At 35.3% G+C, this 26,239-nt stretch overlaps 1 protein-coding gene across 5 annotated transcripts in view; it reads right to left on the bottom strand.

Annotated features, from left to right (window-relative positions):
- The window catches only part of MYO16 (myosin XVI), a 359,417-nt gene that overhangs the window by 89,561 nt on the left and 243,617 nt on the right, over nt 1-26,239 (bottom strand). For all 5 annotated transcript variants that reach the window (XM_064708929.1, XM_064708944.1, XM_064708935.1 and 2 more), the window contains exons 21-25: nt 21,238-21,310; nt 12,090-12,242; nt 11,367-11,567; nt 2,769-2,844; nt 1,354-1,529 (exon numbers count right to left, since the gene is read on the bottom strand). In XM_064708929.1, the coding sequence (XP_064564999.1) occupies nt 1,354-1,529; nt 2,769-2,844; nt 11,367-11,567; nt 12,090-12,242; nt 21,238-21,310 (679 nt within the window). The remainder of the gene's footprint in view (nt 1-1,353; nt 1,530-2,768; nt 2,845-11,366; nt 11,568-12,089; nt 12,243-21,237; nt 21,311-26,239) is intronic.

Raw genomic sequence — 26,239 nt, 5'->3', positions numbered from 1 at the left:
TCTGACTTCACATATCATGCTTCCCAAGGGAATTGAATGTCTTCTGTCTCTCAAGAGTAACTAAAGGCTAAAAGCAATTCTGGACATGTCAAAACCAGCATAATTTCAGAGATCTCAACTGCGCAGTGTTTTGCCCTGGTTTGTAACTCAGATATGCTTTTCATACTTCCTCCCATATAGGGGACTAGGATCTTTGTCACATCCTTAGGAAGCTTCCTCTAGGAAGCTGAGGAAGCTGTTACTACAGTGGAAAGGCACCTAAAGGCACCTTGCAAGGCCTCAGCTGTTTGCTAAATATAGCCTTAAACCAACACCATTCACTTCAATTTAAGTTTTTCCACAGAGATTACTGACAAGAACAGTAGTCAGGAATTATGCTGTTATCAGCACAGGGACTATAAGGAAAGTCCCATTGCTAAAGCCTTCCACAATGACACATGAGTGCAGCCTCCTTAATCCCATGACAGAATCAATTTTATGCAGCTGTAAACCAAAAATAGAGTTGTAAGATTCAGGAAGCCTGGTGAGGCAGCTGATGTATTGTGAGAAGTGCATGCTTCTTTTCGACAAGGATAAATTCCAAAGCTCTGTCATGAATTAACTCACTAAATGACATTATTTCTTTTCAAGAGAGATGTTCCATGTGACATGAACAATTAATTTTATGATAATCTTCAAAGTTTCTCTCCCGCTCCTCTCTTTTTTTGCTTTGGTTTATGGATGATGCTTGTTTGGGTTTTTCTTTTAACTTTTTTGTCTGACTTAGCAGGAAAATTAGTAAGTTTAGAAATAAGGCATATTTGATCTGATTTAAAATTGACTGGGAAAATTTACTATAAAACACCATTTAAAATAACAATGGTGGCCAAAATTTACATTTGATCTTCATATAAAACCAGAAATTTTCTCGTTATGACATAATAAGAACATTAAGATTTTACTTTTACACTTCCTATGTCTGAATTTACCCAACTATTCACCATAAAGCCTTTCAAGGAGAAAAAAATGAAGAAGTGTTCCTATACAACCAAAAATTTGTAAGACTGCTTTGAGTCCTAGTAAGCCCTGGAACCAGGCAATCCTGAAATGATTCAGACTTGAAGGACTTCATCATCTTGTTTGACCTTCTGTTCAAAGAGTCCAAGAAAGAGATTTCTGAACCAGAATTATTAGTGTTCGTAAATTAGAACCTTTTCTCACTTTTGCTGCTTCAGTGTTGGGATTAAGTACTAAATTATTTTAATAACGTAATGACTACAGAGAATGAAGCAGAGAACAAGATGATCTCAGAAATAACAAAATAACAGAAAAATCTTCAAGGAGCCACCAGTGGAAAGAATCCTTAATTCTTACCTTGCTGAGTTCAATATACTTCTTTGCTTCTCCACTTGCACAGGTTACAGATGGTTTTTTACTGAGCAAAGCTGCTTTACACCCTTTCATTTTAAGGGAATGATAAGGAGGAACAAGTGATCCTGTTTGTGTCAGTTTGGACTGGAACAATTGATTGATGACAACATTTTCACTAGCTGGAAATAAAAAAAGAGAAAGAAATGCATGAAGATAAAATATAAGTTAAGAATTTATATTTATGGCGTTTGTCAGTAAAAATACACACAATAGAAGACAATTAAATAAGTAAACCTAAAACAAATGGAAAAATCAAAAAATGAGCATTACCAAAGTTATCAAAGAAATTCAATGTCTGAAAATAGTAACATATTCAGGTCCTGTGCTGAACCAATAGAGGGCATAAACCAAAACCCTTCAGACTGATCTGTCTAAACTTAATTACTTATGGGATCATCACCTCTGAATTTTGTTTCATTACAGATTCCCAATTTATTTATCTATTAAAGCAATGTAAGAGATGAGTTGTGCACAATTTTGTAACATTTAGTATTTAGAAACAATCAAGGCACTTGACAGAAATAAATTATACACACTCATTGAACTGAATTATATATACACCTCAATAATTTTGCTAGGGTGCTTGCCTAATTTTACAGTAAAATTGCTAAAATGAAATATATTTTAACAGTAGGCCTCTATTTCTGAGGAATGAAATATAAATATATAATATAGTAAGTGAAAAACCCTACAGTGGTTGGAGAGATGACAAATGACACCTCAGGGTGACACAGGTATTTCCCTGAGGAAAATGTTTTGTTTTTTCCTCTCCAGAAAGGGGAAATGAGAGAGGTTTTCATTAATCAAATTATGAATCATTAATTATGATTAATTAATTCATTATTTGGTTGCATTATTATTATTAGGCATAATTATGCAACATGCACACTGAAAGGCATTTAATTTTGCATTTCAATGGACATTTATATCTATTCATTGAAAAACCAGAAGAACGCCCACAAGCTACTGCTTTTAGAAAGGTGCTCAAGCAGTGGAGTACATCCCACTGCTGTCTCTATGATTTTGGGAGGCCAATTTCCTTTCCCTGTTTTCTGAGTTTTATTTTCGCTGTAGTTCATACACATTGTCTTCTGTAAGTCATTCTCACTGATCATATTACATGTTCTTTTTCTTTAAATCATGTGATAAAGATGCTCTATGTTCATGAATCTAAAAGCTTTTAAATTAGAGCAAATTTCAAACAATACTGTATGTAAATACTTGATAAAGATGGGGTGATTTTTTTTTACTGGAAATAAAAAATATATATAAATGTCTCTTAAAACTAAAATGAAAATTAAAATCAAGTCATAATATTTTTATTTCTAACAACAGTAGCCACAAAAGCATTTACTTACTTTTCATTACAAATATGAGATTTTGTGAAAGGGAATCTTTATTTTTTTCTATCGCACCAGCGATTTCATATGTAACCTATAATAAAATATTGCAACATCATTAGTAATGACCAATGCATTTTTTAAAAATCTTACAGCAGCAGAAATGAAGCTATGTTTTTTTTTCACTCAACAGTTAAAGGCTGGCACCAGGTAGTATCTTTTGGCATTTTCTAAGTGCCTACAATGCTGACCAGAAGAGCTGGCTGTTGAACACTATGTGCCTCTGCAACTATACAGAAATTTCATTGGACTTATTTAAACACATTCCCACAATAAAAGGCTTTGAATCAAATATGTACTGTAAAGCAAGAAACACTGACCTAAAAAATGCTTTCCCTGTAGGATGAACAAATCACTCCCAGCTCACAGAACTCCTTGTCAACGGGAAACTGTCCTCACCAACCATGACAAAACAATCTGAGTCCAAACTCACACTCAGGACAAATTCCAACCATTGATGCATCCTTTGGAGGTAAGTTCAGTCAATAGGTTATACACAAATCCCATTTCCATTTCCAATAACTACGCCCATGAGGATTTTGGGTCACCTCAGTTGCCTGATGTTGTGATTTCAATAATGGACAGCTGGATTGTCCCTGCATCTGTCATCTGACTGCAGATAAATTCTAACACATGTACGAGACACTCTAAAAATTGAGTAAAATCCGAGTTCTAGCCAGAGGTGCTGAGGGTACATCCAAAATAAAGAAATACAACCAAATGTCTCTTTTAATATTGAGTCTATCCCTGAAAACACCGTATAGAAAAGGAGCTCTAAGACAAGAAAGCAGTTGGGTTTTTTTGTTGTGTTTTTTTTTTTTTTTTTTTTTTTTTAAGTTTGTATGGGGATGGATGAAAAACAAGTAGTTAATTTACAGAAGCTCTGGCTTGCATTGTAGTAGAATCCAAAGAGCATTTTTAAGTCAAAAAGAAAGAAAATTATAGATTTCAGCATTTGCATGATTAGGCAAGTATTAATGGGAACTTAGAGTACAGTTCAGTTTTATTTACCTTGGGACCACGTTTCTATCTAAAACCTTCTTTGATTTTTTTATGGGATCTATATCCTAAACCCCTTAGGTGTTTGGGGAAATTTTATCCTTGTACATTTAATAAAGTCATAAATATATAATTAAGATTAGTAACACTAATCTGTTCATTAATTTTCCATGGGGTCACTTGACAATTATGCAATGCTATCTTGCTCACAAAAGAAATTACGTGTATTGGAAGCGTATAATCTGTTAGAGTCAGTAATTGTCAAATTATGTAATTACTAAGGCATCTGACATGAACAAGGTATAACAAGAGAATTATGGTTCTTTTCCATGACAGATCCAATGTTATATATTTTCTAATTGCATTTCCCAAGAACACAAAACACAGTTAGTAAACTATTAGAGTTCTTTAAGTATACTATTAAATGCTTTTAGTGTACTCAACATAAATGTTGTGCTGTCTTGGTCCATAAAAGGTAATTAACAGAACTTATATGACAAATCCATAATGCCAGTTCCTAATTGAGTGTCTTGGGCTTTCACTAAATTAGAAGAAGAGAATTAGTATTGGTGGGAAGAGTAGGTAATAGCAGTGGGAGATACTATATCATGATAAACTGCCTAGATTAAAACAGTATTAATGCTGGTATAATACATCACAAACTTCTGGAACTATATTCATAAGATATTTAATATCACATAAAACAGATTAAAGTTAGGGGGATTCCCTTTTACGAAGAAATTGCTAACATTCTAAACAATTTTCCCATAGACTTGATAAATTAATTCACTGCCTAAAGACATGAGAACTGACTCAATGAAATGACACTCTAGGGTTCCATAGTCATTGCCAGTCCCACAAAATAGAAAAAGAAATAGGTCCTCTTCCAGCTGTCAATTTTGTTGATTTAATCTTGCCCTCATCAGAGATGGTAAAATACATGCTACCTAAAGAACATCTATTTCCCTCAGTTTTCTTCCATTGTGTTTGTAAAACAAACCTGGCCCAAACTTTGCGCTGGCACTCAAGTACAGTGGATAGTTATTCTGGGGAGACAAAAAGCAAGCAAATATTGTATGCTTTAGACAGGAAATATGCACTCACTTAGATAATGAGTCCAGTATTATAAAACATACTACTTATTGCACTTCTATTTATCACAGCCTGCTTTCTCTTGCTTTATATGATGACATTTTAGGGTAGACAGTGTGCAAACCTATATGTCTGTGTTAGCCAAAGGAAACAAGACCTTTATATACTATCTGAATAGCTGAAATACTTTTATTTAAAAGCAAAATACTGTTCCACACTATATTTTATTTCATTATAAGAGATTAAAACAAAATGGAGCTGGATTTGCTTTCCTTCTAAATTTAAGTTCATAAAGAAAGAAAGCCTAACATAAGCCATAATGGGTATGGCCAAATATTCATCTAGTCCTGAATATTTTGGGAAAACTATTGAGGAGTATTTCCACTCTACCAGCACCAGTTCCCTTCTCAGCTTTCAGGGCTCTGCCCATGAAGGAGCTCTTGTCCTGCAGGCTGAATCTCACCTTTGAGTTTAGCATCTCTTGACTTGCATTTCCTCCTCAAATCTGTGTTTCCATATCTCATTAACATTTCCAGCATATTTTAAGACTCTGTGTTAATGAGTTTTACTAATTACTAAGTATGAGAAAAAAACCCAAACCCCTTAATTTTGCTTTGTTTTGAACCTGTTTTTTGCTCGCTTAAGTTAGCGAAGCTGGTTTTAATACCATAAGCACCAGATACAATCAAGAGCTAAAACACCCACAAAATAGGAGACTTGCTAGATATGCACAGAGCTGACTTTGGGAACTGAGTATTCCTCTTATCTTTTGACATATTCTTGTCTCTTTGCTTCATTAATTGTCTTCATGCCAGTAAATCAAAAGACTGTATACGTTTTCTTCTGAACTAAAGTACCTCTCTCATAACATCTGACTTGCTTAAGGGATTCTCTCCAAGTTTATTGGATATCCCAATATACTTTATCAACAGGACCCCCTTTGCACATAGTTTTCATCAGTTCTTTAAAATACTCCTTTTTTTCCCCTAAATAATTTTCATATCTAGTGATAGGCCAAAAAAGCTCATGGTTAATGGTAGATTTGGCAGGAACTCTAAAACAAGCTAGGAAAACACCACCTGAAATATTAGGAACAATTTGGCTGCATTCCCAGTTAAAAATGAAAATTTTATTATTTTAATAGCAAAATGTAGCTGAGAAATTCAGTTTTGCCCGTGTTGTAAATTTTAGGTAATGAGACAATAATTAGTTCATGCAGAAAAGAAGAAATTTCTGAGAACATGTCTAAGGACAATTCAGTGCACAGGGAGACACTTGTAGTTGCTAATTTTCTGCCAGTACTTGAATGTAAGTGATATGCTTGCATGTATCATTTTTTAAGTATCACTGGGTTTATAAACCTCCCAAAACAAGTCTTGTTAAGCAATGAGTGAGTTAAATAATTTTATAGTCTGCAAGTCTTATTCTAACACTGTGATAGAATAGCATTTTGAAAGAAGGAAGTATTTAGCAACAAAATAGATGGGTGGGGGAAAGCATTTTATAATTTTCTCCAGAAAGTGAAAATCCCACATCAAGACTACTTAAAGAAAGCAAGAGAGAGAGAAAGGAAGAAAAAGCAAGACTGTCTTGTCTATGTGAAAACCAGAATCTGTGTCAAATTGCCTTTATATGCCTTGGTACACTTTAGATTAGATTGATTTGATTGTTCTGTCTGGGGATTCAGCCTGGGGAAAAAATAGTGAAAATGAAAGCATCCTTATTGATTAATCCACCTCCTTTTGTCTTTTGATTTAAAGGTTCAGTTTCGGAGTCTGCCTGGGATATACAAGGCATTTCAGAGAAGACTGCCTTGGTGAAGGTGAGCTGACAGCTGAGAGGTATTTTTGACATGCAGGTAGCTGAGAAATGAAAGACATTGATCTACACTTAAAGGAACATTAAGTGCACTGGTTTATAGAGCAAAGTTGTTGATCTTTAGGTCTGGCCAGTTTATTACAGTACAAGAAGTCAAAACAGTGGCAATGCAAACAGTGACAAGGGGTTTATTTAATCTGTAAATTCAAGTTTAATTTAAACAGCATAAAGCTTAAATTATGATGATGTATTATTCAGATCACATGAATAATGAGGCAAATACCATTATCTTAAATACGACTATTAGGTAAAGCTGTGTCTCTTGGCACTTGCTAAGACAATATATTTCTTATTTACTTAGTGGTATATTAATTCTTCCATAAAATTTCAAAAAAATAAAGAACTTTGAGTCCTTGAGAAAGTTCAATGATGGAAATGTTACTCCTCAAAAATCACAGCTATTGATATGCCTGACAGTTCAAAGATATAATTAATGTGAAGCCCTTCCTTAAGTGAGAGTCCACAATGTAAATATTAATGTTATCAGTAAATGAACCTAGAGATTCAGTATTACAGATTCTTAGAACAGTTTTAGCTGAGGGTCAGGTGCACCCATAAAACTCTGCTACGTCAAGGCAAGTTTGCAAGGTGTCGTGTGTGCCTCTTCCCCCACAGACAGTGTCTGTGAGAAGCACCTCAAGATACCCACAGTCATACCAGGCATCAGAAACAAAGCAATGCCCTAGATGAGCAGAAATTTTCTGGAAGAAATTAGACTGCCAGTATTCAGAGAAATGTGTTAAACAACCTCCAGATAAAGCCTTTCACTAGGATTAATTTTTTTTAGTCATAAAACCCTTAAATCAGTCTCTTCTACCTTCTGCCTGAACAAAACAGATAAGCTTTTTGTCTTACAGAACTCAGATACCAAGACATTAAACAGCTCTTAGAAAAGACTCATAATGTGTCAAGGCATTGTAGGATTCTGTTCAGCTGTAAAATTAGAACTAGGAGATAAAGTAAAATACTTGATATGATAAAGTACTGATGCTCACAGTGGCCTTTGCTAAGCATGTGTTCATGTGTGTTCACAAGCAATATATCATATTGCCCATGCAGAAAAAGACAGATTTAATCTTGTTCAGGAATAATAGCAAAATTCAAAAGAAATGAGGCAAAATCCATTTTCTCTCTTCCACTGGATCATTCTGTCACATTTGTGTAAAACCATATTCACTCTCAGATTCCACTAAAATATCTGAACCCTGTGCTGATTTCTTCCATGTGCAGAAGTTAATTTGTGCATATTGTTCCTCTTTCTTCCCTCCAAAACAGACAAGAAAATAAATAAAAAAAAAAAAAAACAAAAAAAAAAAACAAACCTGAGGTTTCTCAGAAGGGTATCATACACGAAGACTTCCTTGAAATATTGATTCAGCCAGAAAATTAAGTAAGGATTCCAAATTATTTGGATTTCTTTTCCCCCTTACACGTTACTTTGAGCCTTCTCTGTGTTCTTTGTCTCAATTCAACATTGTGCTTTCATTCTTTTACTTCTGACCCATTCTGCTCATTTTCTCTCAGTACTGCTTTTTCTGGGATAGTTTAAGGCTCATTATGCTTGGATCAATAATATGGCATATTTAGTCTTAAGAAAAGTTGCTGAGCATGAAACTTAAGGGAATGTACAATGCCTCCCAATTAATGATACAAATTCATTCAGCTAAAAAACTTGATAGTAGAAGAAAAGATAATTTTTCTACCTTTATCTTGACACCAAAAATTTCACCAAATAAGAACATATTAGAGAGGTCTTTAAAACTGCATGGACACATCTGTGTCAGCTGTAATTATCTCAGAATATAAAGCTGGATATACCATTTTTGTTCACAAACCTTGTCTGTCAATCTCAATTAAATATACAAAAGTAGGTCTTTTTAGTGAGGAAGTATTTTTAATAACTGCATTTTCCAGTTTAACTACACTTCTGACTTGCTAAAATAGCTACTGCAAGTGTCTGAGAAAAGAAATGAACCTAATTCATTCTGGACTTTGACCTACAACCATACACTACTGTTAAAAAGAAGCCCAAATTATAAGGTCATAAGTCAAGGGCCAACACAGAATATTAGCTTTTTTAAAATTTTCTTTAATGACTCAGAGTAGCCCTTTAACACTGGCTGTGAAGTACACTGCAGTTACAACTATTACCTGGAGAAATCAGGATGTGTGCCTTCACACAGAACCTGCTGCATTCAGTGCGACTTCCTCCCCAACTGCAGCCTGGACACATCACTGAGCATCAATGATTAATGCTAGAAATGAAGACTTTTCTGTTTGATTACCTGTCACAATTTACTGGTAATTCTTTCTCTACCCTCTGGGTCTGATTGATTTCCAGTTACACTCATGTAAATACAGAGAAGCTTTACCAAGTTAAAGGAGCAAAAATCAGTGAAAAATCAGTGGTGAGAACAAAATTGGTTTAAATTTGGAGATCTCTGAAGACAACAATCGAGGGTAAGATTGCTTTATACTTCACTTATGTTGGACCCATTTAATTGATATCCGACTATAAAAATGGGTCTCAAAACCTGCCAAACTATATTGACACTTTATATATGAAATTCTTATTTTTGAGTGCCAATAAATCCTGATATACTTAAAAGCCTCATCCTTCAACAATTTTCATAAAGCATATATCACCAATGACCTCTATAAAGAGCTACTAAATGTAGTAATAGTGCAATCTAAAGAACAGCATCAGCAGTTTTAAAATCTGAGTTTTTATATTCAGGTTCTCAACATATGAAGACATACTAGTCCCAGAATAAACTCAGTTTATTTAGTACAGTCACACTTTCATCAAAGTTTTAGATAAATACATATCATGAAACACTGTCAATTTAAGTCCATGATAGCTAGATAACAGTCCCACAAGGTACCAAAATGCAAATGTCTTTAAGGATTTAGCTCCATTACTATTAAAGCAAGCAGAGTTAAGCAGTTGCAAGAGAACTTTCCTGTTTTGGCAGGGCTAAGCATTTTACTGATGTAAGGATGCAAAGAACAACCTGACTGGAATAGTTCCTTGGCCAATGTAAATCAGAGGATCTCCACTGACTTCGAAAGAATGTGTGGATTTACATTTCTTCGAGAGCTGTCTATTTGTTCATGCTTTTAAATTAAATTTCATTACTATTATTAGGAAAAGGTCAAACCAAGTGTCTATGTTATGAAACAAAAAATCTAAACAACCATGCAAGACTAAAACACATGTTAATGAAAAGTGTCCTCTTTACCACTCACAATTTAACTTTCAGAACCTGAAATATTGGTCTTTACAAATATTCTGATTGCTTCTTCAGAGAATAAGACAAAAAATTCTTCAATTTTGAAGAAATTTGCTTATTATTCTGATTGTGATTTTAAAGAAGATGCCTTGATGCTGCTGCCATGTCAAGTTTTGGGGTGTGGAACCTTTTTGAGCTCTTATGACAAAATAGTATAAGCAGAATGGCATTAAAAATACTTGTGTAATAAGTATTAAAAAAGTTTATAAATTAAAGTAGACATCTGAAGTTTATGGTCAATTCTTTATTCCATCACTTGAAGTACTAGTAAGTTTCACAAAATCTTGGTTGTACTGTTATCTAATCTCTCTGTTCCCACATTCCTACTGACAAGTCCCAGTAGTGGAGGTATTCAAACCACTTAACTTTGGCAAATAATTTGATTCTAGGTAGAAGGGTTTGTGATGAAAGAAGAACCTACAGGGAGTTATTCAGAGTATTTGGGTTAGGAACTCAAGCAGTACTCAAATAGTCCTTTCCATAATGACCCCATTTCTATCATTGGGCAGGAACAAATTTTGCAACTCCAGACACCCCTCAGCTTAATTTCCAAGAGAGAGGCCACAAAATAGATCTGTCCCTATTTACACCACTGTCAGATTATTTAAAAAAAGAAAAGAGAACCATACCAAAAAACTATCCCTTTAAAAACATATCTAACTTGCTTGCTTTGAGTTGTATGTGATTGTGGGGACAATATGAAAATGAAGTATTGGAAAGGAAAGGGTAAGAAGTCTAAAAGAACTGATTACACTATTCCTGTGACATTGTAGGCAAGGGAGTAAAAAAAAAATTAATCTAATTTTACAGTCATGCTGAAAGACATTTAGCATGTTCTGGGGTTTTTGTAGGAAAAAAAATAAATATTATGACTACTAACAGAAAAAGTGGGGGGGTTGTTTTTGATTGTTTTACCAGATTCATGCTGGTAATCCAGGTATCTACATATACAACACAGCAGCTTCAGGGAACCTGTACTGTTCTGGAACCACATCTGTATGCAAAATGGAGCCAGCTAGAGCAGCATTAAACGTCTGTGCTGAGGGATCTGAATCATCTCCTTCTACAGGGAAGACAGAACCAGAGCCAGAACTAGGTAGCCCATATCCGGCATGTTGTGATGTAAGCTACATATCTTATACACTAGATATGCCACTGAGATTCTAAACTCTCTGAAAATTTAGCACTTGACAGTGAAATCCTATTTATGGCCAGGAGTTGGAGAAGCCAAGTAAAATTTTGTTGTGTTAACTTTTTTCATTAACTGCATGTAAATGACATTCAAACAACTTACCCTCCCAGCATAGTGCATAACAGTGAAGGCAGAGCCCAGATCCTTTGGGGCAAGGTTACCATTTCCATCTTTTGTGGAAGAATAAACTGTATTTGTATCTGATGTATCCAGGTAAGACTGAATGCGTTTAGAAAGACTCTGTTCCACTGACCAAATAGATTGGCTTTCTTCATCCAGCATTGACAGAAAGCCTGATGGTTTCTGAAATGAAAAATAGATTTTTCTCATTTTATACAGGAGAAATAGAGTTTCAGTTGTTCCTTGTAGTATAACACAGCTTGTAATTTAGTAAACAAAAACATATATCGCCTCAAAAACCAGGAAAAATAGAAAAATATTGAAATATTTTGGTAAGTGTCCAAGGCTGGTCGTTCTATAAGAAATGTAGGGAACAGTATTTCTGCTGCCAAAAGTGGTCACTATTGATGATCTGTTAGAAAGTGATTGTGTTACTTTCTCCTTAGCAGTTGTCCAGAAAGTAGCTTCAGGCACTAAAGAAGCTGCCAGGCTCACAGGAGGCTACACAGGAATCGGTACAGGCAGGGAGGCTGCTGCATCCTCCTCAGCCCTGCTCTCTCAGTGAGCCCTGTGAGCCACTGAGCCACAGCCTCTTTGACCCACAACCTTGCCACAAATTGGAAAATGCAAGCAGAAGTTTCTATTAGACTAACATGCACAGAGTGTGTATAAATATACGTGGTGTAAAATGGATCTGGAAAGTACCTGAAAGAAAAAATCCAAGACTGCGGTATGGTTACCAGGAGAATACACTGTTTCCATGGCAACTCCCTCTTGTACACATTCTGCTTGCTCTTGTAGGAAAAGCACTTCATTGATGTACTGGTGTATCTTCTCATTGGTCATGTTGACACACAGCTGTTGTAAAATGAAGAAAAAATTAATATTAGATGTTTACTGGATAATTCATCGATGTAGGTTTTACTGCATGTCTGATATTGAATTTGAAGAAATGTCAATCCACAATATGGTATCTCTTGGCAGACTACAAATTTAGGAAGACCCTAGAGAAATCTAGATTTTAACAACCATTATTGTTAAATTGGGAATACACAATTTTCTGCCTGCACAGTTCATTGTGAACTCCACATAAGAGTTATCAAATATAAGCATTATCAATACAGTATAAATCTACACTAATTCCATTGAATGAAGAAGGGTAACTCTATATATTAAGAAGGTTATGCAAATACAATGTGCTTTTAGAAAAAAAAAAAAAAACCACCAACAAAAAAAAACACCCTACATATTTGTTTAAGATCCTGAGTCTGTAGCTAGTTCAGTGCTAGCAAAAATAGAACTCTGTTTCCACATACAATGTCACGGAAGTCTGAAGTCTTAAGAGCTCATTGTGTTTAACCAAAACATATAAAACACCCAGGGACATTCTGTTAGATACTGCTCTCCATTTTATACGTATTCTAAAGGAAGGTTGGGGAGAAAATGGTCTTCAATAGAAAAGTTCAACGTTTGGGGACATAAATAGAGTAGATACTTCTAAAATATTTTTTTTTTTATTGCCTTATAGGATACAAAACTAAACAGATTCACAGAGATATGATTTTCAGTTAAAAACAGATGGGATTTGTACCAGCTTATTTGTATGCTTTTGTATTTTGTTCAAAGCCTGCCTGCTAAAATAGGTAAGTATTTAATAACCATCTGGAATAAATGTTTGAACTGGTTTTTTGACAATTAAGTGGAAATTTTAGTTGAAAATTTTAAAACCTCCTCCAAGGCTACATTAACTATGACTAAGAATTAAGAAAAAAGAAACTCCTAAAAAGGTGTAAGAACATCTCATATGAAGAATGATATAAGGAATGCCTGCATGCATTTTCTTTTCAGTCTAAACTATTCACATATTTGTGTTGGCCAGCCATAAACTATATCTTCCATGAATAAAGTGTGTAAAGCAGTTCTACCAGCAAGTCATATTAAAAGGTATGAAATATTTAGATCAATCCTAAAATTACATGGCTTAACATCCAAATGAGGGAAGAGAATCCAAGTAATATGTAAGAGTTGCCTGAATTTTCCATTAACACCTCCTGTTAGCATAGCCAACTTGTACTTGCTATACAATAAAATGGACTAGTGTGAGAAACAGCAAGAAGAAATGAGACAAAGCTCATTTTACAACCAAATGTCTATTAACTGTTTTTACTAATGCATGACAGTGCAGACAAAAGACAGCCTCGAATAAAATCAATATTTCTTTAAAGTGGGATTTATAAACATTCAGATTGTTATCTTAGCAATAGAAGTATGCAACTGACTTCCAGTTGTATACTTCTATTGTTATTTTATGGAAAAGACAGCTTTTTTAACTCTGTGGCAGGAAAACTGTGCTTTACTGATCACTTCTGGAATTCTAATTACAAAATTTTTCCAGAAGCTTGTTAACATTATTTTATAAGGCAGACAAGCTTACACTTTGCAGAATATGGTAAAGTCTTAAAATGATGCATGCTGTATATATCTTTATTTGCAGATGACCTATTTAGAGAACCAGGTCATTCAACTTTACAAAGGTGTATTCTATAATAAGAAAAGCTGTCAAAATTCCCATAAAGCTTACTTTTTATCATGAGCCAATCTCTTAAAATGCATTAAAAAAGTATTTGAGAGCCTGACTGTGCAGCAAAACTATTGAACTACACAATTTGAGACAAAGGAAAGATTGTCTTAGACATATCTTACAAAGATCTGATAAACAGCAAAGGTTTTAAGTAGCAAAATAAAATGAATAGTATTTTATTAAAATATTCATGATGGTAAAGAAAAAAACAATTTTTAAAATTTTACCAACCAGCGCATTATGGCATACACTGGGGTGCCTCTTAGCAACAAAAGCAACACTGTGACCCAGCCTGGCAGATCTGCCACAGCGGCACCAAGGTTCTGCAGACCAGGCAGAAAGCAGCTCAAGCCCTTGTGCAAACTGCAAACCCAGAGCTGCTCTCTGCAGCAGTGGCTGAGAGAACAGCTCTGCAGAACGAGAACCAGGAGAACAGCCAAGGGCTGCTGGAAAGCAATGCATTCTGATCCGTTCTTTCTCCATTTCAGCGTTTTATACAACCTGCTGGGAAGAGGTAATGAAAGGAATGTTTCAAATTAAAAGCTTGGCACAGGTTGACGGAATAGCTAAAGCAGCTGAAATGAAGAAATGGGATGGATATGAACTAAACTAGCTTTGCAAACCCAAATTCTTTTGCTTCAAATCTTCTAAGTATTACATAAAGCAATTATATACTTTCTGTCTAAAGATTTGAAAAGTTCATAGAATCACATTTTTAAACATGTATTTACCTGTACTCATGTAAATTAGATTGAAATATAACAGTTATTAAAAAAAAAAAACAAAAAAAAAAAAACAAAACCAAAACATTTAAATAGATTTTTACCTAAATTTGGGAAATGCCTTTAAGAACTATATTTGCTTTAACTAGCAGCATTACTCAGCATTACCTATGGTACTTTTTGTCATTAAACACTGTTAAACTGTTCTTGATATGCATCTCGTGGACTCCATATTATGTCTTCTAAGTAGTTCTCTTTCTACTAATCTTTTTTTCATTAACTCACAATCTCATTTCAGTGAAAATAAATACACCATGTATTTGTTTCTCTTCTCCAAAAAGTCCTGTCAGAATATTATTAGAAGAAAAAATATGCTTGTTCAAGTATTTAAAAAAAACAAAAACAAAATGAAAAACCCAAACAAAAACAATCATAACTTGCAGCACCACCCAAAATTTAGATTTTGGAAAATAATACAATAGCATTTAGTAAAAGTAATAAGTATTCATCACATTAGACTAAGTGCCCTTCAAATTAAAATTTAGGTAGAATACCAAAATTGTGCTGTGCCCTGAAGACAGAAAAGCACCCATGACTAATGAAATTTTCCTGCTCTTTCTTCAATTTTCAGGCTCTTATGCCTATTTGAAAAAGGCATTACAAAAGAAGGAAATTTGTGGAAAGCAAACTTGGTGACTGACAATCAGTGAAAGAAAGATGGATGCAAAGATCCTTTGGAAAACTCATTTACATCCTTTGTTCATGCAGAAGGATTAACCCTCCCAAGGAATGTGTATTCAGAACATGGAGTAAAGCTAACAGCTGTCATTTCAACATATCCATCAGGCCCTAATTTATGGGTTGAGATGATGAAGTTACAATGTCAAATTTCACCTGCAAGGAACTGCCCTAGCGTTTCTCAAAAACATAATTTCTAAGATAATGAAACACAGAATCATCTTTTTTCTAAGGTTGGACTCAGAAAATATTTTTAAACCTAAGCTTGACACTTATTTTTCAGAAGTATCTTGAATGCTGTTCCCCTTTGTGTCTGCTACCCAAACATTTCAACATCCTTTTCTGTATATATAGTACCCATCAGAATATTTCTAAGGAATTGATAATAAAACCAGGACCATTACATTTCTTCCTTTGCCTTCTAGTGCTAACAGAATCTAACACAGATTTCTTGTTCTCCATGTAGCTCCAACACAAATTCAGACATAGTCCTGCCTCTGTCAGAAGATCTTTAATTCACTGGGACTCTGTCATCCATGGGATCAGTTACCATTAGCTGATTCATGTTCCTCAAATAATGTAAAAGAGAGCCTGGTGCTATATTTAAACTTTGCTACAAGTAGCTGCCACCTGAGAAGGCTTCAAAAAGAGGGTCTGCAATGCCCCTCAAAAAAGGGACAATTTCAGTACAAAGTGGAATAGTCCCCCACTGACTTTTCGGAGATATGAAAGTATTAAACAACCAAGCTAAGAAAAAAAACATGGTAACAACAATCTTTCCTTGAAAGAGTTTGGAATTGTTCTGAAACTGAAACAGTTCTAATTATCTTTTCACTTGTAATGCTGGCCAGAAACTAGGTATTATGGGACAAAAAAAGGTGCTACTGTGGAAAAGTAAGTATGTATGTAAGTTCAGTGTTGTTGTACAGTATTTCACCAATCAATCATAAACCGGGGATCTCAATTTGAGATAAATAGTTTTATTTTTGGCTACAAAAAATCTACTGTAAAAGAATTTAGAAAAATTATTTTATTGTCACATTCAGGATAAACCAGCTTTAAAGTGATCACCTGGGCCTCACTGCTCCCAAGGATCCCAAGGATCACCTGGGCCTCACTGCTCCACAACAAGGTTGTTAAAACCTTCCTGTGTATGGAGGCCAGCAAAACTCTGACTTAAAAATACCATGTCATGTTTCCTTGTTAAAAAATGAATTAACGTAGTAAGCACTTTCCATCATCCTACAGGAAGTAAGGAATACTCCAGCACTGGGAACTGCATGGAAGGTTCTGCATTAAGTCCCTACACAGTAATAGAGCTCAGTGTGCCCCAGCAGCTGCCTATCCCACAGAGGCACACAGCAACCTCCATCTATGCTCTGCATAGACAAAACCAAAGAAGGTCGATTTCTCCTGCACAAAACAAAATCTTTAAATGCTCCTTCAGACAGTCCAAATGTAAAAACCTGTGTGTGACCTCTCATCTACTGTCACTGAGGCAGCAATGACTGTAGAAAAGTTACATCATGTGACTTTTGTCTATTCATATCCATCCACTTCAAAGTAGACATCATGACCTTGCATTTAGACAGCCAGAAACAGTCTAATGGCTGAGACAATGCAATTTAATGTAAAATAATCTGTTATGATTGCTTTGGCTAGGAAATGTTATGTGACAAAAATGTAGTGTCAGCTGAGTTAACCATAGAAATAACATGCTGAGAAGTTAAAATCTACCACACCTAATATTAAACATAGGTGAAAATTCTAACACAGATGGCTTCTATGACCTCTTCTGCTTCACCATAGTGACTGGAGTAGAGTCCTGAGTGGGGCAGGCAATGCTCTCTGCTCTCAGAGCCAGCTGGCTCCTGTTGCAGATGTGCTGCACAGAGCTGCCATGGAAGCTGTGCCTCTCCCAGGGCTCTACTGCATCACACAGATAATTTGCATGTACTTTAATGGCCACGGAGCCGAATGGGAGTCAAGAGACACTTGGCTGTTGCACTGACCTGCAGTACTAATTTAGATAAATCACTTTTATTTCCTATAAAAAGAATAATATGTAGATACTTTCTACCGACTAACTTGAGAGGCCTACAGACGTAAATTACCATGCAAGAGCGAAACACAGAATTTACCAAGAGCTAAATACTTTCTTCAGTTTCTCATTTGAATTCTATATTGGACAGAAAAGACTACTAGCACTGTCCATTTAACTTTCTTGCATTATTGTTCTTTATGATGAACCTACAACCACAGACTTCCAGTTCTGTAGAAAGACCTGACTTTATGCAGAGGAAAGAAAAGCTACTCTTTCTCCTCCACTGTCTGGTTCTTTTTCTATAATACATTTTTCTTAGATACAGCTGGGGGAAATTGGTACAGGCCACTATCAATCCTGCTTATTGCTTCTTATATTCATTGGTTATGAGTTTGTGGCCAAAATATCCTATCATAAGTATGAAGGTTGTAGCCTTCCTTGACTGTACTATTTGGATTAGTGCTGTTAAGGAGCCATGAATAAGATCTCATTTAGTTTTAAATTCTACTAGAAGAGAAGAAGACATCTTCTAGTTTTAAAGGGGTACAGAATAAACTGGAAACAAATACAGCCCCTCTCAAATAGGAAGGCTGAGAAAACATTGAATTAACACTGGAAACTTCCATTGGTATTTTTGGTAGAGAACTCATATTTCCTGAAATGACCACAAAACAAAGGCCATTTCTTTACAGAATAGGAAAGAGAAATTCTGCTCACTTCTGACCACGTTCCAGTGTGGTTGTACACAAAGCTCTTCTGGCACAGCAGGTATGCAGCTGCTCCAGGAAAATGCTGCTCCCAAGCTAATGATCACTGCTAGGAAGTGATTGTAAATTGTTATTAGGGTGAGCTCAAAGTGTACTGTAGTCATTTACCATAGCTCAGTTGATGAGCAGTAAAAGCAGTAACTCACTGGGTCCTAGTGATTCAGAAGCTTTCAGTCTTTATTGACTCCTTCAATGTGCCTCCTTCAGATTGTGCCTTCTAAAAGCAGTGTTCCCTGCCTTTCAGCTTTTAAATTTCATACCAAAAATCAAAACTCCCCTCATTATTGCTTATTCCACACACTTATTTGCTTTTATGTAAGAATTACATGTCCAATTTTTGCTCTTATATCACATGTTCTATGCAATAAAGGCTTACCAATACTCACCCAATAAAAGGGAAAAAATTATTAATGATTTTAACTTCTAATGCCTTCTTGTTTACAATGGCCTATAAAAGTTTTCTGCCTACAAGCTGTCAGCCACATCTTTTCGCCTGTAGAATTTATTAGATCTTGGTGTAGGCATAATTCATCTTACTTTTCTAGTCCTTTGACAGATGTCTTCCTTTGCATTGCTCATGAGTTGTTCCTAGACCAATTCTTCATTCGACTTTGATATTTCAATACTCTAATGCCTTGTCATTCCAAAACATACACTGGAGTAAACAAGTTATTCTACCTAGTTTATCCATCTCTGTTTGTCTGAAGCATCATCAAACACAGTTTATTAAAACTGACATGTGATTTACTATCTTATTACTCTCTTAATTATGATATTACACTATCTACCAGCCTGATATAAAGCTCCAGAAAGATTCACACAGCTACTTTGAATGTCCCCAGTTTTGGGCAATCAGGAGGTTTTATTTTTTATTGAAAACAGTCATAATTTTTTCCAAGAAACAAGGAAAACAGATATTAGAAAGAATGCCCTATTATACACTTACATGAAAAAAAAAAATCCCTAAAATTACTTTTCTAATGACATTTTCAAAAATGCTAATCTAAATGTGATTAAAAAATAATTTTTATGGCTCCAATACAGTCTGTTTGAAACATTTAATGCTAACATTCTGCAATCACAGCCCTTGACTCTGGGCATTTTTGCAGACATGATGCAATGTTCTGCATGAGGACCCCATATGGGCTAACGAGACTGTTTATTGTTAGGGTTAACAAGCCCAGGCAGAACTCTGAACTAGACTAGATTGCTGGAGAGCTCCAGCTTTGAAGTTCAGACTGTCTGGGGTAAGTCTGCGTGATTAGCATGTACCACATGGAGATACAAACTGCTTCTCTTCACTGGTACCAGAACCCACCCTTTCAGGAATCAGATACGTTAATTGCATTATAGAGTTCATATAAAAAAACTCTCACTTCTGCTTTGTCTTTTCAGGAATGCAGTTAAATAGATTCTGAGATGACTCAGATTATTAGTTCATATTATTCAACAAAATGAATTCAGTACAGGTGGAGGGACAGTAAGTGTCTCTTGAAATATATTTATTTAGGAAAAAATGAAATAGAAATGCAAATATGACTTTGAAATTATCAGAAATAATAAAATGAAGTCCTTTTCAATAATTTTTCTTAGATCTTGTATTTTCTCTTCAAGTATCCTTTGCAGATATTAAACAGAAAATTACTTACCCCAGAAAATTGAATAAATGGTATTTCATGATGTCAATTGCAGATCTTTTATGAGTTTCAAGACAAAAAATACAATGCAGAACAGGGTCAAAGGAAAATAACCAAAAAGTCCCAAGATGAACCCCTCTCTTTTGAGAAGTATTCAAATTGCATAGAATACTTCATACTTATTAATCAGGAGGCTTATGGATATTTTTTTTTTCATACATTCAATCTGTTAACTTTTTTTTAATTTTTCACTTTTTATTTCCCCCTGAAGGTGGCATTCACAATGAGTAAATAACTAGGAATATTGGTACACAGGAAGAGTCCTTAATCCAGCAAAAGTTCAAGCAAGGTAGAACTGTAACAGCAAAAAGAATTTTGTGAGAGAGAAACTGGAATTTGTTTTATTGCCTTCTTACATGCTCTTTGATGTACAGGTAAACCTTTTGTGTGCTTTCAAACATTTGGAAATTGGGTAGCAATGTAACCATGTTGTACAAGCTGAACTTATGTGGCTCTATGACTTCTATTTCACCTCAAGGAGGAAGCTGAGCCACAAAAGAATGGACTGACTGGGAGAAAGGGGCAAATCCCAATTTCAAACAATAACAAGTCCTTTGTTGCTGCTGATGCCTTCTCAATTCTTTTCTCTGCTTTGATTTTTTGTTCTACGCTTCAATTTTCTTCCTCTGCATCACAGAATGAATGAACAACTGAACAACAACTTAAACACCTCTTTGAGTGTGTTGTGTAGAGTCACCAATGCTTTCTGAAATATGTAATTTCCAAGAGCTCTGGTGTTCAGGGATTAATGCTGAAGGTAGCCAAAACTCTTAAAGAAAGTATGATATTTAAAAGGATTTTAAAGCATTAAGTACATAAATTTCAATTTCTTTTCCATGGATGCAATTCAATTTTTTGAAAAGTCACATGTTGTGAAGTCAGACAGAGGTGAATTTGCCAATAATGGCACTTAGCATAATGCAGCATTTTCATTTTATTTTTTCTCTAAGGCATCTGATGACCTTTTGATCTTTCTTCCAATTTAGTATATTGTCCTTCTATGCATTGATCTAGTTGAAGTATAAATACCACAAGAATGAAAACAAACAACACCATCTCCCTCAGATTTTTTTTCAGAGCTAATACTACCCCTCTTCAAAATCACAATAGACATTTACTATATTATTTTAAATTGTCAACAACTGTACAAAACCCAGGATATAATGCATATATATATAGGTATAATGGAAAAAATATTTTAAGAGAGAATGTTCACCTTCATGTGTATTTGTATTCTGATCAAAACTAGTCAATTAGAGAAATAACAACAGGTACATTAAATTCAGCAAAGCATCCACACTTGCCTGTTCAAAAGTATTCTTTTGAAATTCTTCAAATCCAAAAATATCTAATACTCCAATTTCAAACACCTGGTCACTGGGGAAAAAAAAAAGATATTACAGATAATAAGAATTCAAGCAAGTGAATAATACATCTGTTGTTTTTGACAGAAGTATTTCTCTTCTAGGACAAAAGCAGTCTGTATTTTAAAAACATGGATGAAATACACAAGCAGACCATGTACAGAATAGAATCAAAATTCTACTCAAAACCTATTATACTGAACAGAAATAAAAAAGCAGGGTTCAAGATTGCTTTAGCAGCTATGCTAAAAACTTAATTTGTAAGAGAAGGAAAAAATCTTAACTTCCTAAAGTCCAGTTTTCTAAGAATATAGGTACTCATTTTCTGATATCAAGGACAACCATTTCAGGGAAGTTTCAAAAATGCCTGGTTACACTCAGTTATCCTTTCCCAGTTATATTTCTTTACAGTCAGGATTGCTTCTACAGAATGTACTTCAAGGGAAACCTGTTAAGCACAAGTCCTCTCTGTGCCAGCCTCAAGTGAATTTCTGGGCTCAGGCTGCCCAAGAGGTTACATGTCCCAGGTCAGGCCTGAAGAAAGCAGACGTTCCTTCTCTGTATAAATAAAAGAGTAGCTGCTGATGTTGCATCTGATTTGTTGTGTGTCACTGCATGCATTCAGGGAAGGGATTTTATTGTGGCCAGGAGTGGAAGGATCAGGGTAGAGCAGTCACCCAGAATTTGGACAGAAGAAATGGAATAAGGACAGAGGTATTACTATTCTGTACTTGGGACTGAGTCATTGTAAGCCTGATTTGGAGGAGAAACTCAATTCACTCAGTGAGCAAACTGAATATTTTGGGATATTCTGTTGCCTACTTTGCAACAATAATACGGCAGACTGTTTGTTCTGAGATCCTTCCATATTTTTTTTTCTCCATATTCCAAGTTTCCTCTGTGTCTAAAGCTCTGTGCATATCAGGCTATAGATGTAAAGGAGAAAAAAGTGAACCACTGTTGAAAGACATAAATATGTTTCCATTGCAGTCATTGTAACCTCCTACCATGCCATTAGATGAGGATCCAGCCCTAAAAATAAATTCCTGTAGAGCAAACAAAGTGAAATAATTTGAAAAAAATGCATATTATAAAACAAGCTGGGAAAAACAATCCTCAGGGGCAATCAGAGCCTTTATCAGAAATCATGCCCAAGAAGTTTGTCTTCATTTCAAAGGCACACTAGTTCAATGCACTACTGATTGTCACAGGACTGGCTGTGTGCATAAATGTCAGACATGGATTGTTACATAATAAATCTAGTCCAGAATGGCTTTGCTGGGCAGGGGAGGTTATCGGGAGGTCGATTAGCCTCCAAGGGAATTTCTACAAGAAAAAGCATAAAGCTGTATCACCACATCCATCTCTAGCAATGAATGCAATTTAAACTGGGTTTTAAAATGTAAGCCACATTCACAACTGCTCCTGATTAGAGATGGGGGGGTGTACATTCCTTGTCAGAACAAGTTTTCAACAAAATCTGTCCATTTATAGAAAGAAAAATTAATTTTTTAAAAACAAACTACTTCGGAGAATGAATATTGAAAATCCAATTGTTATTTAAATTTGTTTTGGGGAAAAAAGAGAAGCTTGAAATTTTAGAATACTTTATAGGTTTTCACTTTCTGTTTTTTCATTTTCTTTTCTTTGTTCCTATTTGTACGTAGCCTTCCTTGTAGGAAGGCAAACCACAAACTGCTGTGTAGCATTGGACAACAGCTTAAATATTGCATTATATTTCACAATTTTTGAGAACTACTTAATGCAGACAAAACAGCTTATCACTTCTCTGACTGAATTAAATTCATAATTTGAGACTGAATTGTTTACATCCCTGTTGAGTCTGTGACTGTTATTTTGCCAAATTAGTCTCACTTTCCCTCAAGGAATATATAAACATTTGCATTAGGAAAAGACCAATACAAACTGACTTAATGAATTATTAAAAGTCAAGCAAAATGGGAACCTGATCCTAGCTTCCAAAACTGGGTAGAAGCCTTAGTGCATTCCTTATCAAAACTCTGATATTTGTGACAAATGTACAGGCTTGCAAATACACTGGAGATGCATTTGTTGACAGAAAAACATGTAGTCTCAGTGTTTTCATGAACTTCTTTTGATAATTTTGGTCTAGTATTATTAGGAGATGCACACGCCACATTAAAAGAGCTGGAGGTTTTACATAATTAATATCTTGCCTACGGGGTAAGTACAGAGCGCTAGGATCTGTATCCTCTACAACACTGACATTTTACTATTACAATGTGCTTTTTATGTGCAAAATCTCTTCAACCATGATAGCAATTTTCTGTATTAAATTATGGCTCAGATTTTGAAAACTAAATAACAACTGACAATACAACATCTAAATTAAAAGCATTGCTTTATATGTGGTTGCAAATTACTTTGTTCTTTTAATCTTCTTGTCTTCCTCTTTTTCATATCACTTTTCTTGCCAGAAGGAGAATCCATATATCTTTCTACTGGCTAGCTGTCAATCATGTTAATTCCAGCATTCCTTAAATAATCATAGCAGAGATTCCCAAGGCAAAATAAAGCATGAATGATTGCATGTTAACAAATGAAAGGACACGTCACCAGGGTCTAAGAGAACAAATATTAGAAAAAGGCACTTTTTGTTCTGAAAAATTTTCTTATTTTATGGTTACTAATAATCACTGACATATTTCTTCATTGTATTTCAGATATTTAACATTACTATGTATAACTAAAAGAACTGTGGCTTTAATGGGGACTGAGACTTTGATTTCAAGTTTGAAAATATTTCCCAGAATATAAAGTAGAAAAAAAGAATTTGCTGATGTTTGAAGAACCTTTTTATCTCTTATACCAGCGCATGGGTGTAAATACTTTAAAAAAAGCATGGATGTTCACTATAGGTCTTTGGTTTTCTGATACACAAAAGAGCATTTCAGCTTACATTTGCAATGTCTCCAGCTTTGCCTTTTTTCCTCAGACCATCTCTGTAAAGATACCCTTATAGGAAAAGAAATACCTTTTTAATCTTGTACACTTAACAACTATATTATAAAGAAACTACATAAAAATTCCTGGCAACTCCTAAAAACAATACACATACAGAAGACATCCTCTCTGATAACCTACCACCTTGGCAGACATCTTTCCATTCATCAAGAGATGCTCTCAAACCATTTGCCATTCTTGGCAAGGTGAACAAAACTCCCTTTACAGTACATCTACCCAATGCTTCAGACAAACCTACAGAATGTTATTTGTTCACTTTTATTTTATTGCAAATGGTTCTTAGCTCCAACATCCATAAGGTCCATTCCTTTTGTTATCCTTTGCCATCTGCCCGCATAGAGCAGTGAGATGAATCTGTTGGGGGAGGGAAATGCACCTTTTCATCCGCCCAAGACACAACAGCTCTTGCTCTTCCTCCAACTGCTGCCAGTAATGAGGAAGGCTTATGTCTGATCTGGATATACTGGAAGCGATACTGATTAATGAGGAAATATTTCTCTGATTAGAGGAAGTTTATAGCCTAGCCTTCAAATGAGGTCCTTCAGAATCCTAATTAAAAAGCCCTCAGTTTTCCCAGGGGAACAGATTATGCCTGTTGTCACAAAGACAGTGCTTGAAGGGAACGGGCTGAATACTTCCAGTTGGATATGTTCCTCTTCATCTCAAACAATTATCAAAAAAAATTAATTTCTGAAATGTTTGAGGGAGATTTTTCAGTAGTCTGAAATTTTTGCTGAGATTTGGTGGCATTGCCATGTCTCTGAGATATCTTGCTCAACAACTGTAATTTTTATTTTAATATTAACTTACCCAGGTGTGAGTGGTGCATAGAGAGAAGGCTGCTGGACACAACAGAAGGAAACACTGGCTCCATATCTGACAGACATTTTTTGAGTGGCTTGACAGTTATGGCAGGAAAGAAGTATATTTGCCAGTGGACTCAAGATCTATAGCTCTTTCATTAGTAGCACATACTCTTCCTCAGCTCTTTTAAGTGAAATTTGTTCTGTGCTTTAAAAAATGGCATTATCTAGTTAAATGAAACACTGGAAATTATACAGAACTAAGCAGATTTCAAATTATGATATTATGCACCAAATTATATTAGATGCTTTCAGTTTGTTTTAAAGACTTCTCTACCTCCAGATATAGAAACAATTCTCATTATGCTGTGGGTTAAGGTTCTGAACAGGAAGTTCCTTTCCCTCCTTCCTGCACTCCCAGCACCCTTCTACTGAGTTCAGTAATAGATAAATAAATGTTTTAGGGTTTATTTTCTGATTTATTTTTTTTCTGAAGTTAGGAAGATTTCTATTCCAGAGTATCAAGTTCTATAAATCAGATAATGTATAAAGAATTTTGTAAATGAGACATCTGAGGTCCTTCCTTTTCCCAAATAAGTGTTCCTACTGCTACTCTTTGACACTACTTGAATTTGATGGGTATGAATATGGAGGCAGAATATAAAAGCTCTCAGACACTACCTCTTCAGAAATAATCTGTATGCTCTGTGTACAACAGAAATCTTTGGCTGACCTGGTGGTACAGACAGAAAGCATGACTGAATGCCAGCTTTCTTTGTTTGTCTGCAATGCTGCCACATAAGAATCTCAGAATGGGTCAGGTTGGAAGTGACCACAGTGGGGTCATCTGGTCCAACCTTCCTGCTCAAGCAGGGCCATCCCAGAGCACATGGCACAGAACTGCTTTAGATGGCTTTTGAATATCTCCAGTGAAGGAGATTCCACAGCCTCCCCTGGGCAGCCTGTAGCAGTGCATGGTCACCAACTCTTTTATTAAAAAGAGTTGTTCCCAATGTTCAGGTGGAACTGCCTGTGAATTAGGTTCTGCCCATTGCCTCTTGCAATGCTGAGCAGAGCCTGGCTCCAGCCTCTGACACCCTCCCTTTAGATTTTATGGACTGAGATGGGGTTCC

This window comes from Zonotrichia leucophrys, chromosome 1, assembly GCF_028769735.1.
Source record: "Zonotrichia leucophrys gambelii isolate GWCS_2022_RI chromosome 1, RI_Zleu_2.0, whole genome shotgun sequence".
In the NCBI taxonomy this organism is placed as follows: Eukaryota; Metazoa; Chordata; class Aves; order Passeriformes; family Passerellidae; genus Zonotrichia; species Zonotrichia leucophrys.
This window is presented reverse-complemented; position numbering and strand designations above follow the sequence as displayed.